This window comes from Dendrobates tinctorius, unplaced genomic scaffold, assembly GCF_039654945.1.
Source record: "Dendrobates tinctorius isolate UK_male_01 unplaced genomic scaffold, ASM3965494v1 ptg000028l, whole genome shotgun sequence".
NCBI lineage: Eukaryota > Metazoa > Chordata > Amphibia > Anura > Dendrobatidae > Dendrobates > Dendrobates tinctorius.
In genome coordinates this window covers 93,417,365-93,432,006 of record NW_027361696.1, presented here as the reverse complement: position 1 = coordinate 93,432,006, position 14,642 = coordinate 93,417,365, and the positions used below count along the sequence as shown (strand labels likewise).

General features: G+C 44.3%; 1 protein-coding gene across 3 annotated transcripts in view; it reads right to left on the bottom strand.

The window, feature by feature from the left end:
* The window catches only part of CACNG8 (calcium voltage-gated channel auxiliary subunit gamma 8), a 182,481-nt gene that overhangs the window by 159,052 nt on the left and 8,787 nt on the right, over positions 1 to 14,642 (bottom strand). The window contains exon 2 of one of the 3 annotated variants that reach the window (XM_073571177.1): positions 487 to 6,227. The exons of the other annotated variants lie outside the window; for them this stretch is intronic. Coding sequence (XP_073427278.1) covers positions 5,044 to 5,928 — 885 coding nt within the window. The 5' untranslated portion in view covers positions 5,929 to 6,227 and the 3' untranslated portion in view covers positions 487 to 5,043. Of the gene's footprint in view, positions 1 to 486; positions 6,228 to 14,642 lie in introns of those variants that run through there. 3 annotated transcript variants of the gene reach the window in all.

Sequence of the window (14,642 nt, the reverse complement as noted above, 5' to 3'; positions counted from 1 at the left end):
AGTTCTGGAGTCTCAATAGTTAACAGGTAACGGAGGAGGAGGAAGAAGCAGCAGATGCGATACATGGGGTGGCTGATGGTTGTTGAGGTCAGCTGGTCTGCATTTTTGAGTAGTGGGATTCCCACAGTAAAGCATATTGATTGCGCATGTGAAGGTTCATAAATGTAATAGTCAAATTACTGCACTTTTTACCTCGACTCAGTTTTTTTTTTGCACGGTTTGCACATTACATGAGTGGGCTCAGTAATAACAAAAAAAATGCTGAAAGGTAAATTTAAGAGTCACACTGGACACTAGCTAGCTACACTATCACAGATATACAACCACCTAGCTAACTAGCTAAAATGTGGAATACAGCAGGCTTTTTCACATTTAGCTAGTGAAAAAAATATTAATTAGAATGCTATAACCTGTAGACTGTGAGCCCTTGTGGGAAGGGTCCTCTCTCCTTTTGTACTTGTGTGTGCCTTGTATTGCTAATGTTTAGTGTGCTTGTCTTTGTCTTTGTATGCCCCTTTTTCACATGTAAAGCGCCATGGAATAAATGGCGCTATAAAAAATATAAAAATGAATAATCTACTATATAATCGTCTAATTCTGTCTGTCTGTATGTAACGGAAATCCCGCGTCGCTGATTGGTCACGCCGGGCCGGCCGCGGCCAATCAGAGACAGACAGAATTAGACGATTATATAGTAGATACCCGATGCGTTAGACATGGCGGCCAGGATTCAATGAGCGGCGCTGGATTCAAATCTCCCGCCCCTCGGCTGAGGCAATGAGCGTTGCTGCGTGGGATTTGAATCCCCCGCCAAGCCGCGGGGCTCCACTCATTGGCTGAGCCACCCGTCATCTGAGGCTTGGTGGGAATTTAAATCGAGCGCGGCACCGCTCATTGGCTCAGCCGGCGGGGGATTACATACTTACATACTTACCTGACCGGGAGGAGCGTTGCCGCTGCACTTTTCATCTCACTGGAGACCGGGGCAGGGGTGCGGTGTCGGAATCGCATACGCATAGCGCTTTCCGGTGCCATTTGCAGTGTGCCTTCAGCAATATGGCGCCGGACAGCACGGTATGGGCATGCGCATACTCCGGCGCCAGACTCCTCCCCCAGCCTCCGGCAGAACATGACAGCGCTGGAGCACAGGGAAGGTGAGTATAAATGTTTTGGGTTTTTTTTGTATGTGTGCAGTTTAATAGGGGTGAGAGGGCCATACATATCAGGATAGGGGGGTGAGAGGTAGCATGCATACCAGAAAGGGGGTTGAGAGGACCATGCATATCAGGAAAGGGGGGTGAGAGGACCATGCATATCAGGATAGGGGGGTGAGAGGTAGCATGCATACCAGGATAGGGGGGTTTGGGGACCATGCATATCAGGATTGGGGGGTGAGAGGACTATGCATACCAGGATAGGGGGGTGAGGGGTAGCTTGCATACCAGGACTGGGGGGTGAGGGGACCATGCATACCAGGAAAGGGGGGTGAGAGGACCATGCATATCAGGATTGGGGGGTGAGGGTACCATCCATACCAGGATAGGAGGGTGAGAGGATCATGCATACCAGGATAGGGGGGTGAGAGGACCATGTATATCAGGAAAGGTGGGTGAGAGGACCATGCATATCAGGATAGGGGGGTTAAAGGTAGCATGCATACCAGGATAGGGGGGGTTCGGGGACCATGCATATCAGGATTGGGGGGTGAGAGGACCATGCATATCAGGATTGGGGGTGAGAGAACCATGCATACCAGGATAGGGGGCTGAGGGGTAGCTTGCATACCAGGATAGGGGGTTGAGGGGACCATGCATATCAGGACTGGGGGGTGAGTGGACCATGCATACCAGGAAAAAGGGGTTGAGGGGACCATGCATATCAGGACTGGGGGGTGAGGGGACCATGCATACCAGGAAAGGGGGGTGAGAGGACCATGCATACCAGGATAGGGGGGTTCAGGGACCATGCCTACCAGGATAGGGGGGTGAGAGGACCATGCATACCAGGATTAAGGGTTAGAGGACCATGCATGCCAGGATAGGGGGGTTAGAGGACCATGCATACCAGGATAGGGGGTGAGGGGACCATGCATATCAGGATTTAGGGGTGAGGGGACCATGCATATCAGGATAGGGGGGTGAGAGGACCATGCATACCAGGATAGGGATGAGGAGGGACCATGCATATCAGGATTCGGGGGTGAGGGGACCATGCATACCAGGATAGGGGGGTGAGGGGACCATGCATACCTGGATAGGGGGGTGAGAGGACCATACATACCAGGATAGGGGGTGAGGGGACTATGTATACCAGGATAGGGGGATGAGGGGACCATGCATACCAGGATAGGGGTGTTGAGAGGAGCATGCATACCAGGATTGGCGGGTGAGGGGACCATGCATACCAGGATAGGGATGAGGGGGGACCATGCATACCAGGAAAGGGGGTTGAGGGGACCATGCATATCAGGACTGGGGGGTGAGGGGACCATGCATACCAGGAAAGGGGGTGAGAGGACCATGCATACCAGGATAGGGGGGTTCAGGGACCATGCCTACCAGGATAGGGGGTTGAGAGGACCATGCATACCAGGATAGGGGGGTGAGGGGTAGCATGCATACCAGGACTGGGGGGTGAGGGGACCATGCATACTAGGATAGGGGGGTGAGAGGACCATGCATACCAGGATAGGGGGGTGAGAGGACCATGTATATCAGGAAAGGTGGGTGAGAGGACCATGCATATCAGGATAGGGGGGTTAAAGGTAGCATGCATACCAGGATAGGGGGGGTTCGGGGACCATGCATATCAGGATTGGGGGGTGAGAGGACCATGCATATCAGGATTGGGGGTGAGAGGACCATGCATACCAGGATAGGGGGGTGAGGGGTAGCTTGCATACCAGGATAGGGGGTTGAGGGGACCATGCATATCAGGACTGGGGGGTGAGGGGACCATGCATACCAGGAAAGGGGGTTGAGGGGACCATGCATATCAGGACTGGGGGGTGAGGGGACCATGCATACCAGGAAAGGGGGGTGAGAGGACCATGCATACCAGGATAGGGGGGTTCAGGGACCATGCCTACCAGGATAGGGGGGTGAGAGGACCATGCATACCAGGATTGAGGGTGCAAGGACCATGCATGCCAGGATAGGGGGGTTAGAGGACCATGCATACTAGGATAGGGGGTGAGGGGACCAAGCATATCAGGATTTGGGGGTGAGGGGACCATGCATATCAGGATAGGGGGGTGAGAGGACCATGCATACCAGGATAGGGATGAGGAGGGACCATGCATATCAGGATTCGGGGGTGAGGGGACCATGCATACCAGGATAGGGGGGTGAGGGGACCATGCATACCTTGATAAGGGGGTGAGAGGACCATGCATACCAGGATAGGGGGATGAGGGGACCATGCATGCCAGGATAGGTGTGTTGAGAGGACCATGCATACCAGGATTGGCGGGTGAGGGGACCATGCATACCAGGAAAGGGGGTTGAGGGGATTATGCATATCAGGACTGGGGGTGAGGGGACCATGCATACCAGGAAAGGGGGGTGAGAGGACCATGCATACCAGGATAGGGGGTTCAGGGACCATGCCTACCAGGATAGGGGGGTGAGAGGACCATGCATATCAGGATAGGGGGTGAGAGGACCATGCATACCAGGATAGGGGGGTTAGAGGACCATGCATACCAGGATAGGGGGTGAGGGGACCATGCATACCAGAATGGGGGATGAGGGGACCATGCATATCAGGATTTGGGGGTGAGGGGACCATGCATATCAGGATAGGGGGGTGAGAGGACCATGCATACCAGGATAGGGATGAGAGTGGACCATGCATATCAGGATTCGGGGGTGAGGGGACCATGCATACCAGGATAGGGGGGTGAGAGGATCATGCATACCAGGATAGGGGGTGAGGGGACCATGCATACCAGGATAGGGGGATGAGGGGACCATGCATACCAGGATAGGGGTGGTGAGAGAACCATGCATACCAGGATTGGCGGTGATGGGACCAGGCATACCAGGATAGGGATGAGGGGGGACCATGCATATCAGGATTGGGGGGTGAGGGGACCATGAATACCAGGATAGGGGGTGAGCGGACCATGCATACCAGCATAGGGGGATGAGGGGACCATGCATACCAGGATTGGGGGTGAGGGGACCATGCATACCAGGATAGCCGGTCATCTCGCGGTTGCAGAAGTATCCCAACCTGCGCTAGTGATCTCGCTCAGTGTGACATGCAGCAGCGACTAGGCCCCCGCTGTGAGATCGCCGATTGTAGGGGATCATTCTGGACCATCTTTTGAATGTCGGTCTCCCGCTGGCCAGCATGCATACAGACATATTCTAGAATACCCGATGCGTTAGAATCGGGCCACCATCTAGTAATAATAATAATCGTGCATGGAGTACAATAGGAGCAGTGCACAACACGTGCCCTGCCGGTTTTATTTGTGGACCTCAGTAATGTCCAAAAAAAGAAAAAAAAGTGCTGAAAGGTAAATTTAACAGCCACACTGGACAGTTGCTAGCTACACTGTCTGACTGATATACAACTGCCTAACTAACTAGCTAAAATCTTGCTGTTAACAGTGCCAGCGTCAGGAGCAGCCTCTCTGCGCTGTTACAGTGTCAAAATGGCTCTGAAACAAGATGTCCGCTATTTATATGGAGAGGCACATGTGATTTCAGCAGCCAATTACACAAGCCGTTGCGTCAGGACATTATGGGTGTTTCCTGCTCGCTGATTGGCTAGCTGCAATGTGCACACATAAAGTTAGGGGAAAAAAATGACTGTTTACAAGAACGCCGCACCTCTGAACTCTGTAAAGTTTCCATGTTGTCGTAAAGCAGATTATTGGGCGGTAGTTGGATGGAACAGTTGATTCATCTGCTTTGCCATGTGATCATGTACTGCTGTTATTTTCTTTAGCCAGTAAGTGTGGATTGTTTCTGGGTCAGGTGCTGTTCAGCACATGTTCTTCATGTCCTTGACCCGCTGTTTTATGTCTGATTCTTAAATGATGAATGGTTTTTGCTCTAGGTGGTTTCTGTGTTTCATTTTCAAAACTTTCAGCCACATTGCACTGGTGTTTTGTGTTTTTTCCTTCTTCCATATGTTCTTCCAGTATTGTTCAGTCTCTGCTATCTGTGGAGTTGCTGTCTTTGTGTTGTTACTCTGCAGTTGAGAGTATACTTTTGATGGTTCTTTAGAGAACAGAGCATTTATCTTCTTGGCCTCAGCTACTCTAGTGTATCTCCCTAGTCTTGCAGCGTGTGCTGTGAGCCTTTGTTTAGCAGTCTCTAGGGCTTCATTTGGGGTCAGGCCCTTGTACTTGTCCAGCTTGGTCTGATTCTTGATCTTTACACCCTTCTGTATTTCTGTTAGTTGCCTGACTTTCCTGTGTGTCACCTTGATCTTTGCCTCCAGTCTTCTTTTCCAAGGGGGGCACGTACTTCTGTTGTTCTTGTTGGTTGTATAGACAAGCATTTCCATGACTGCTGAGGCAGTAGCATAGATCAGTTTGTTAGCTTGAGTTATGGTGGCAGATATTGATGCAAGTGCTCTATTGGCTTCTTCTAGCATACTGTCTGGTGGTGTTTCTGTGCTGAGCCTTGGCAGTCGATCTCTGATATTGATGGTATTTAGTTTATCTAAGATCTTTTGTTTCAGATCAACTGCAGTGCTCTCTAGTTGCAGGGTTGGGTCAGGGTGTTCAGGTGATTGCACATATTGTTCTTCCAGGTCTTCATGTTGGGTGGATCTGCAGTGCAGTTGATCCATCTCAAGTTGTGATAATGGCTTTCTCTTTATGATATTGAAATGTTGGGTGACTAGTTGTTTCTCAGTCAGTGGACATGCAGGTCTTGTATCCATCCAGAGTTTCCTCATGCACTTCATATATCCTCTCTCATTTGGTCTGCTGTTATAGTAGCATTTAATCAGATCCAGGTTCTCTTGCCTTGTCCATGTATGGTTTGTTCCAGTAGTCCATTAATCATCAGATTGTCCTGGTTCCTCAAGATCAGACCTTTTATCAACAGATTGATGATCTGAAACCTCTGAAGCAGACCTTGTTAATCCGGGCGATGTCCGATCCCGCATGACTCTCTTTGGTTGACACTCTCATGTTGAGGTAGGAACTCTCTCATTATTCTGCCATTTGGCAAATATTAATAATTATGGTAATCCTAATTGACCTGGAAAGGGAAAGGTTTATTCTGATTGACTTTCAGATATTGAGAAAAATATGCATATGTGTCTTTTTATATAGTGTATGTAAACTTCTGGTTTCAACTGTATAGATATATTTTTTTGAGAAATGCAAAGGACACTATGTTCTGTTTGTCAAGAATAAATAATGTCAGTGATGACATGAGTTACTGTGTTTGACAAGAACAAACCAAGTCCGGAGCATGAGTTAAGCGTGGGATAAACAGGGAGCATCTGTGGTTGTCAAGACAGGGCATCTGTAGCTGTCATAAAGGAATGGTGTCTGCCATAAAGGTGATTAATCGGGCATAAGGTAAGCAATGTATGGCTGTCATGAGCAGTTTGTGGTATAAAAAAAGGAGATAGAAATGCTAAGGCCACAAAATCTGCAAAGCCACATCCTAGCTGGAAGGAGTCTCTATACTTGTGGAGAATGGAGAAGGAAGACAAAAAAGCAATAAAAGTTGAGATCAACTGTTAGTCACTAAATTTAATTGTTTTATGGTCTCCTACAGGAACTGACCAGTGCTATATTCACTGGTCTGCAGTGAGAGTCTCCTTAAAAATGATCTAATGTCCTATCTGCCTGCACTAAGAATTAAAATACATCCAATAATTTACATCCACTGGTAGGTGCAAATAATATCTGACAAACATTTTCTCCCAGGTGTTAAAAGATTTGCTCTGTAAATATTCCACATTTCAAGAGGACCTCCATCAATTTTTTTTCCAAGGGTCCACAACCACCTTGATCCAGCTCTGGCATTAATGTATATTTAATGACCAATTCATTTATTATTATAGCATGTTGCATGTGATAAATTAATATACCGTAGATTCATTTTATTTGTTTGTTGTGTATGGCACTACACTTTGTCGGTAAGATTCTGTACATTGTTCATATGACATTTTTTAAATTAAATACAAATATACTACATACATTTTTTGGATTATTTGTCCAGGTGAATTGCTGTAGAATTTCATCACTTATAGGAAAGCATTTGTATGCATGAATGTGCCAAAGTATTCATCATCTATACAGAACATACTAACCATTCACTTTTGAAAGATGCCAAATGTACATTTCTCTGCCATTTTGTATTTTATGAAAATTGAAAAAAGTTATGTTTTCCTACAATAGAAAATCTAAGAAATCCAGAGGTTCCAGGATGAATGAGAATGTGTCAAAACAAAACTTAGCTATTTAGACTTTTACTTAGTGAAGAGCCAATGAAATATCTGGTCCACATCCAAAAAAGAGACACATTGTCATATGAATTTGTATATACTTGCATAATCTATTACTCTCATCACCATCTTCTAAGTGTAAATGGAGCAGTGTTCGTGGTAGTCTGGCATCTTTTTGTAGGCTTCCACAAACAGGCTCAGAACAAACCACTCTGTTTACCAAATCCAACTGATTGCCTTGGACCTGGCTTTCACCCTTTATCAGCTGCACAAGGAACTGGACTTACATAGGGACCCCTTGGCTGGGACCACAGAGTAGGATGCTTACTGATGGAGCAAGCTGGCAGCAAGAAGGGCCATCATTTGGGATCAATACTACGGAATCAAGCCAATTACAAAACTGGAAAGCAAGTGATTGGTCAAAAAGCAGGATAAAAAATTAGCACTACTTGAGCAATGGATAAGATCTGTAACAAGGTCTAGCTGAACAAAATAAATGGTGTTCAGAAACTTTCTGATGGGATTTATATAGAAAGGAACCTCACCCATAGTTCCCAGCAGATAGCTAATTACATTACCATTTCACAGCACATGTGGTGGCATCACAACACAGAACCAGACCCCAATCAGAGTACAATAAAACTTTCTCTCCTTATCTACTAACTGTTCCAATATTTATGGACACAACTGTTTATCACTCTCCCATAGTGACAGTTCTGTGCTGTGTTGTGTATAAATATGTGATTCTTCAGATTTTGTATTAGTCAATGCCTGATGAAGAGACCTGAGTAGTCTCGAAAGCTTGCAATGTGTTACCATCTTTTCAGTTAGCCATTAAAAAGTATTAACCACTGAGGACTCTCAATTCTGAATATTTTTCCATCTCACAGCAGTAAAATACAGGTGGAAAGGAAAGGTACAAGTAGTCTTAACAATCTTAAAGATAAACAACCATACGCTGCCATAATCCTACAGTAGTAGTGACCAGGGCTGAGGTGGCAGCAGTATGATCAGGTATATGGGTGCGTCTAACAAAATTAGAATATCATTGGGTGTAAGCCATAAACATCAACATTGACAGAAATAAACACTTGAAATAGATCATTCTGTTTGTAATGACTCTATATAACATACTAGATGGTGGCCCGATTATAACGCATCTGGTATTCTAGAACTTTTTACTATAGATGCTGCCTATGCAGCATCAATAGTAAAAGATAGCATGTAAAAAATAATTTAAAAAAATTAAAGAAAAGGTTATTCTCACCTTCTGAAGGCCCCCGATCTCCCCTCCACGCTCCTGGCATCTTCCGGTCCCAGTAATGCTTAGCGCGAAGGACCGAAGATGACGTCACTCTCGCGAGAGCGCGATGTCATCAGAGGTCTTTCACGCAAAGCATTACTGGGACTGGAAGATGCCGGGCGCGTGGTGAGAGGAGGGAAAGAGTTTGGGGGCCTTCAGTATCATCACTATTTTTCATTTTAATTCTATTTTTTACAGGTTTATGGTACCCAGGGCCTGGAGGAGAGTCTCCTCTCCTCTGGACCCTGGGTACCATCCTCACATTGAGCGCTGCGCCGGTCATCTCCTGACTGCATCACCGCTGACCTCCGTGCGGCAGGAGATGACCCATGGCAACCGTCGGGAGATCAGCAGCTAGCACCGCAAATCTCCCGATGGTAGCGGTGGCATGCGTCGTTCGAATGCCTCGCCAATTTGCGGGCGCACTGCGCCTGTTGCTGATTGGTCACGGCCGGCTGAGCGCGACCAATCAGCGATGCGGGATATCCGTTAGAGACAGACAGACAGAATTAGACGATTATATAGTAGATGAGTTTCACTTTTTGTATTGAAGAACTGAAATAAATTGACTTTTTGATGATATTCTAATTTTGTGAGAAGAACCTGTAGATGTGATAGCAAGCATCATAAATGCAATTCCTTTGCATTTTGTGCACATTGTGGCTCAGTGGTTATCACTGCAGCCTTGCAGCACTGGAGTCCTGGGTTCATATCCCACCAAGGACAACATCTGCAAGGAGTCTGTATGTACTCCCCGTGTTTGCGTGAGTTTCCTCCGGGTACTCTGGTTTCCTCCCACATTCCAAAGACATACTGATAGAGAATTTAGATTGTGAGCCCCATCGGGGACAGCGATGATAATGTATACAAACTGTAAAGCGCTGCGGAATATGTTAGCACTATATAAAAAAAAATAAAGATTATTATTATTATTTGCAGAGAGATTTACTGGTGATAGATTGTCTACAGATGTGAAGTATTATGAAAGCTACAGGTAGCACACTGCTTCTGTCTATCAAATGAAATGGTCTGCTATATAGACAATGCTTTATACATGCAGGTTTCCCAATGTATCAGCATTTACAAAGAGCCATCAAACATGCAGAAATTGCCTTGTGAGCCTTGATGCTGATTGTTTCAGCTGACGTTCAAACAAGGGTGAACTAACCATAAATTTCAATTTGGACAGACTGTATTTAGTATTTACTCGTTTAATCATTTATAGGTAGCCAATAATTTTCCTGCAAGAGTATCTTTCGTTTCAGATGAGTTTTCAGAGTAAGTTGTCTTGCGTGTACATAATGTAATTATTACATGTAATAACACTATTACCATTACTTGTTTGTATCCAATTTTTTACTATTATTACCAATTTTCGCTTCCACTTGCTCTAACGCTTATTTTTAGTAACGGTAGAGATACCAGGTGATTGGTACACCCGTGGTAGCGAATAAGCAGGATAAAAGTACCAATATATTTGTATTGTGACCAGGTAAAGATACTACTTTTATCCAGCACATTTGTTACCATGGGAGCATCATTCACCTGGCATTTCCACCCTAACTACACACTATCAGACTTTCCTTGGAGGATTCTCCATCAGCTGCACCTACTGAATCTAGTTTATGTGTTTTTGGAGTGGTGGCCATATGTGCACAACTTTATCAGGTCTAAAACTTGTCTATCATTAGTTTTAACAATTGTAATCATACTACACTAAGAAAGTGTTATTTTCTCTTTTTTCCCTCAAGGGAACTGCACTTTTGGTAGTTTTTGTTAGTTGCCTCCAAGCTAGTTGGTGAAAATTAGCTGCCGTGATGTCTCCAATACACATTACAAAGATAGAAGTACTAACAGATTTTTTTTTATCGTAATAGAAAACCTTTGGCTTGAAATGTAATCTTGCTGAAAATGATGTATTTATTTTGAGACAGAATTCAAGACCAACATTTCAGCCTAGTGGCCTTTATCAAGGTTATCTACAGTTGTGCTCAAAAGTTTACAAAACCCAGCATAATTTTGGCTTTCTTGGCCTTATTTTTCAGAGAATATGAATGATAACACCAAAACTTTTTCTCCACTCATGGTTAGTGGTTGGATGAAGCCAGTTATTGTCAAACTACTGTGTTTTCTCTATTTAAATCATAATGGCAACCCAAAACATCCAAATGACCATGATCAAAAGTTTACATACCCTGGTGATTTTGGCCTGAGAAGTTGACACAAATGGGTTTGAATGGCTACTAAAAGTAACATCCTCACCTGTGACCTTTTTGATAGTAATCAGTGTGTATGCATAAAAGCTGAGTGAGTTTCTGGGATCCAGACAGACTCTTGCATCTTTCATCCAGCCTCTGACGTTTCTGGAGATTGTGAGTCTTGGGGAAAGCAAAAGATTTGTCAATGGATCTACAGGGAAAAGGTAGTTGAACTGTATAAAACAGGAAAGGGATACAAAAAGATATCCAAGAAATTGATAAAGCCAGTCAGCAGCATTCAAACTGTGATTAACAAATGGAAAATCAGGGGCTCTGTAAAAATAAAACCATGGTCAGGTAGACCAACAAAAATTTCATCCACAACTGCCAGGAAAATTGTTTGGGATGCAAAGAAAAACCCACAAATAGCATCAGCTGAAATACTGGACTCTCTGAAAACTAGCATTGTGGCTGTTTCAAGATGCACAATAAGGAGGCACTTGAAGAAAAATGGGCTGCATGATTGAGTTGCCAGAAGAAAGCCATTATTGTGCAAATGCCACAAAGTATCTCGCCTAGAATATGCAAAACAACACAGAAACAAGCCTCAAAACTTTTGGAACAAGGTAATTTGGAGCGATGAGACCACATTGGAACTTTTTGGCCACAACCATAAACGTTATATTTGGAGAGAGGTCAACAAGGCCTATGATGAAAGGAACACCAGTCCAATTGTAAAGCACGTAGGTGGATCACTGATGTTTTTGGGGATGTGTGAGCTACAAAGGCACAGGAAACTTGGTCAAAGTTGTAGGAAACAAGAATGCAGCACATTATCAGCAAATACTGGAGGTATATTTGCAATCATCAGCCCGGAAGCTGCGCATGGGATGTACTTGGATGTTCCAACATGACAACGATCCAAAACAAGGCCAAGATGCAGAAAATGTCCCCTTGTGACCGTCACATTCCTTGGTATTAACAGATCTTTGGAGAGATATTTGTATTGTCCCCTTATATACTGTACTTATACATGGTTATTAGATCGCCCCTCGGTCGTCTTTTTTCTAGACTAAATAATCCTAATTTTGCTAATCTCTCTGGGTATTGTAGCTCCCCATTCCATTTATTAATTTTGCTATCCTCCTTTGTACTCGCTCTAATTCCACTATATCCTCCCTTGTCACCGGTGCCAAAAACTGTACACAGTACTCCATGTGTGGTCTAACCAGGAATTTATACAGAGGCAGTATAATGCTCTCATCATGTGTATCCAGACCTCTTTTAATGCACCCCATGATCTCGTTTGCCTTGGCAGCCGCTGCCTGGCACGGGCTGCTCCAGGTAAGTTTATCATTACCTAGGTTCCCCAAGTCCTTCTCCATGTCAGATTTACCAAGTGGTTTCCCATTCAGTGTGTAATGGTGATATTGATTTCTTCTTCCCATGTGTATAACCTTACATTTGTCATTGTTAAACTGGATCTGCCACCTTTTGGCCCAAGTTTCCAACTTATCCATATCAACCTGTAGCAGAATACTATCTTCTTTTGTATTGACTGCTTTACATAGTTTTGTATCATCTGCAAATATCGATATTTTACTGTGTAAACCTTCTACCAGATCATTGATAAATATGTTGTAGAGAACAGGTCCCAACACCGACCCCTGAGGTACCCCAATGGTCACAGCGACCTAGTTAGAGAATATACCATTTATAACCACCCTCTGCTTTCTACCACTAAGCCAGTTACTTACCCATTTACACACATTTTGCCCCAGACCCAGCATTCTCATTTTGTGTACCAACCTCTTGTGTGGCACTGTATCAAACACTTTGGAAAAATCAAGATATACCAAGTCCAGTGACTCACCTTGGTCCAGTCTATAGCTTATTTCTTCATAAAAATTTGATTAAATTGGTTTGACAGGAGTGATTCCTCATAAACCCATGCTTATATGGAGTTAAACAGTTATTCTCATTGAAATAATCCAGAATAACATCACTCAGAAACCCTTCAAATATTTTACCCACATTAGAGGTTAGACTTACTGGCCTATATTTTCCAGGTGTACTTTTAGAGCCTTTTTGAATATTGGCACCAGATTTGCTATGCGCCAGTCCTGTGGAACAGACCCCATCACTATAGAGTCCCTAAATATAAGAAATAATGGTTTGTCTATTACATTACTTAGTTCTCTTAGTACTCATGGGTGTATTCCATCCGTACATGGAGATTTATCTATTTTAATCTTATTTAGCCGGTTTCGCACCTCTTCTTGGGTTAGAGTGGTGACCCTTAATATGGGGTTTTCTTTGTCTCTCGGTATTTCATCTGGCATTTCATTTTCCACCGTGAATACCGTGGAGATGAAGGTGTTTAATATATTAGCTTTTTCCTCGTCATCTACAACCATTCTTTCCTCACAATTTTTAAAGGGCCTGCACTTTCACTTATGATTCTTTTACTATTGATATAGTTGAAGAACAGTTTGGGATTAGTTTTACTTTCCTTAGCAATGTGCTTCTCTGTTTCCTTTTTGGCAGCTTTAATTAGTTTTTTAGATAAAGTATTTTTCTCCTTATAGTTTTTTAGAGCTTCAACGGTGCCATCCTGCTTTAGTAGTATAAATGCTTTCTTTTTAATGTTAATTGCCCCTCTTACTTTTTTGTTTAGCCACATTGGGTTTTTTCTATTTCTTGTCCTTTTATTTCCACAAGGTATAAACCGCTTACAATGCCTATTTAGGATGTTCTTAAACATTTCCCATTTATTATCTGTACTCTTATTTCTGAGAACATTGTTCCAGTCAACCAGATTAAGGGCATCTCTAAGGGTCCCGTTTCACATAGTGACGCACCAGCGATCCCGACAACGATACGACCTGGTAGGGATCGCTGGTGCTTCGCTAAATGATCGCTAGTAAGATGCCAAACAGGCAGATCTCTTCAACGACGCACCAGCGATCCCAACAACGATACGACCTGGTAAGGATAGCTGGTGCATTGTCACACAGCAGCTATTCTGAATGATTCCAGCTTGCGTTCCTGAGTTCTGCGTCACCAACGAGGTCACTCATCGGCATCAAACACAGCGATGCATGCTGGCCAGCGGGACGCCGACGATGAAAGAATGGCCCAGACATTCGAGCATGATCAGCGATATCCAGCGGGGGGCCAGTCACCGCTATGTATTACATGTAGCGAGATCACAGGCGAGATAACTGTTGCGTCATAAAATCGGTGACGCATTAGCAATATCACTAGCGATCTCGCTATATGAGATAGGGGCTTAAGCTGGTCATACCTTGCCTTCCTAAAGTTCAGTGCTTTTGTGACTCCCTAACAAGTCCCCCTAGTGAAAGACAAGTGTAACTGTACAATACTGTGGTCGCTATTTCCTAAATGCCCTATGACCTCCAGATTTGTTATTCTGTCAGGTCTATTAGATAGTATTAGGTCTAAAAGTGCTGCTCCTCTGGTTGGATTCTGCACCACTTGTGAAAGATAATTTTTTTTTTGTTATTAGCAGAAACCTGCTGCCTTTATGGGTTTCGCAGGTCTCTGTTTCCCAGTTAATATCTGGATAGTTAAAGTCCCCCATAACAAGGACCTCATTATGGGTTGCAGCTTCATCTATTTGCCTTAGTAGTAGACTTTCCATGATTTCTGTTATATTTGGGGGTTTGTAACAGACAATGAGAATTTTGTTA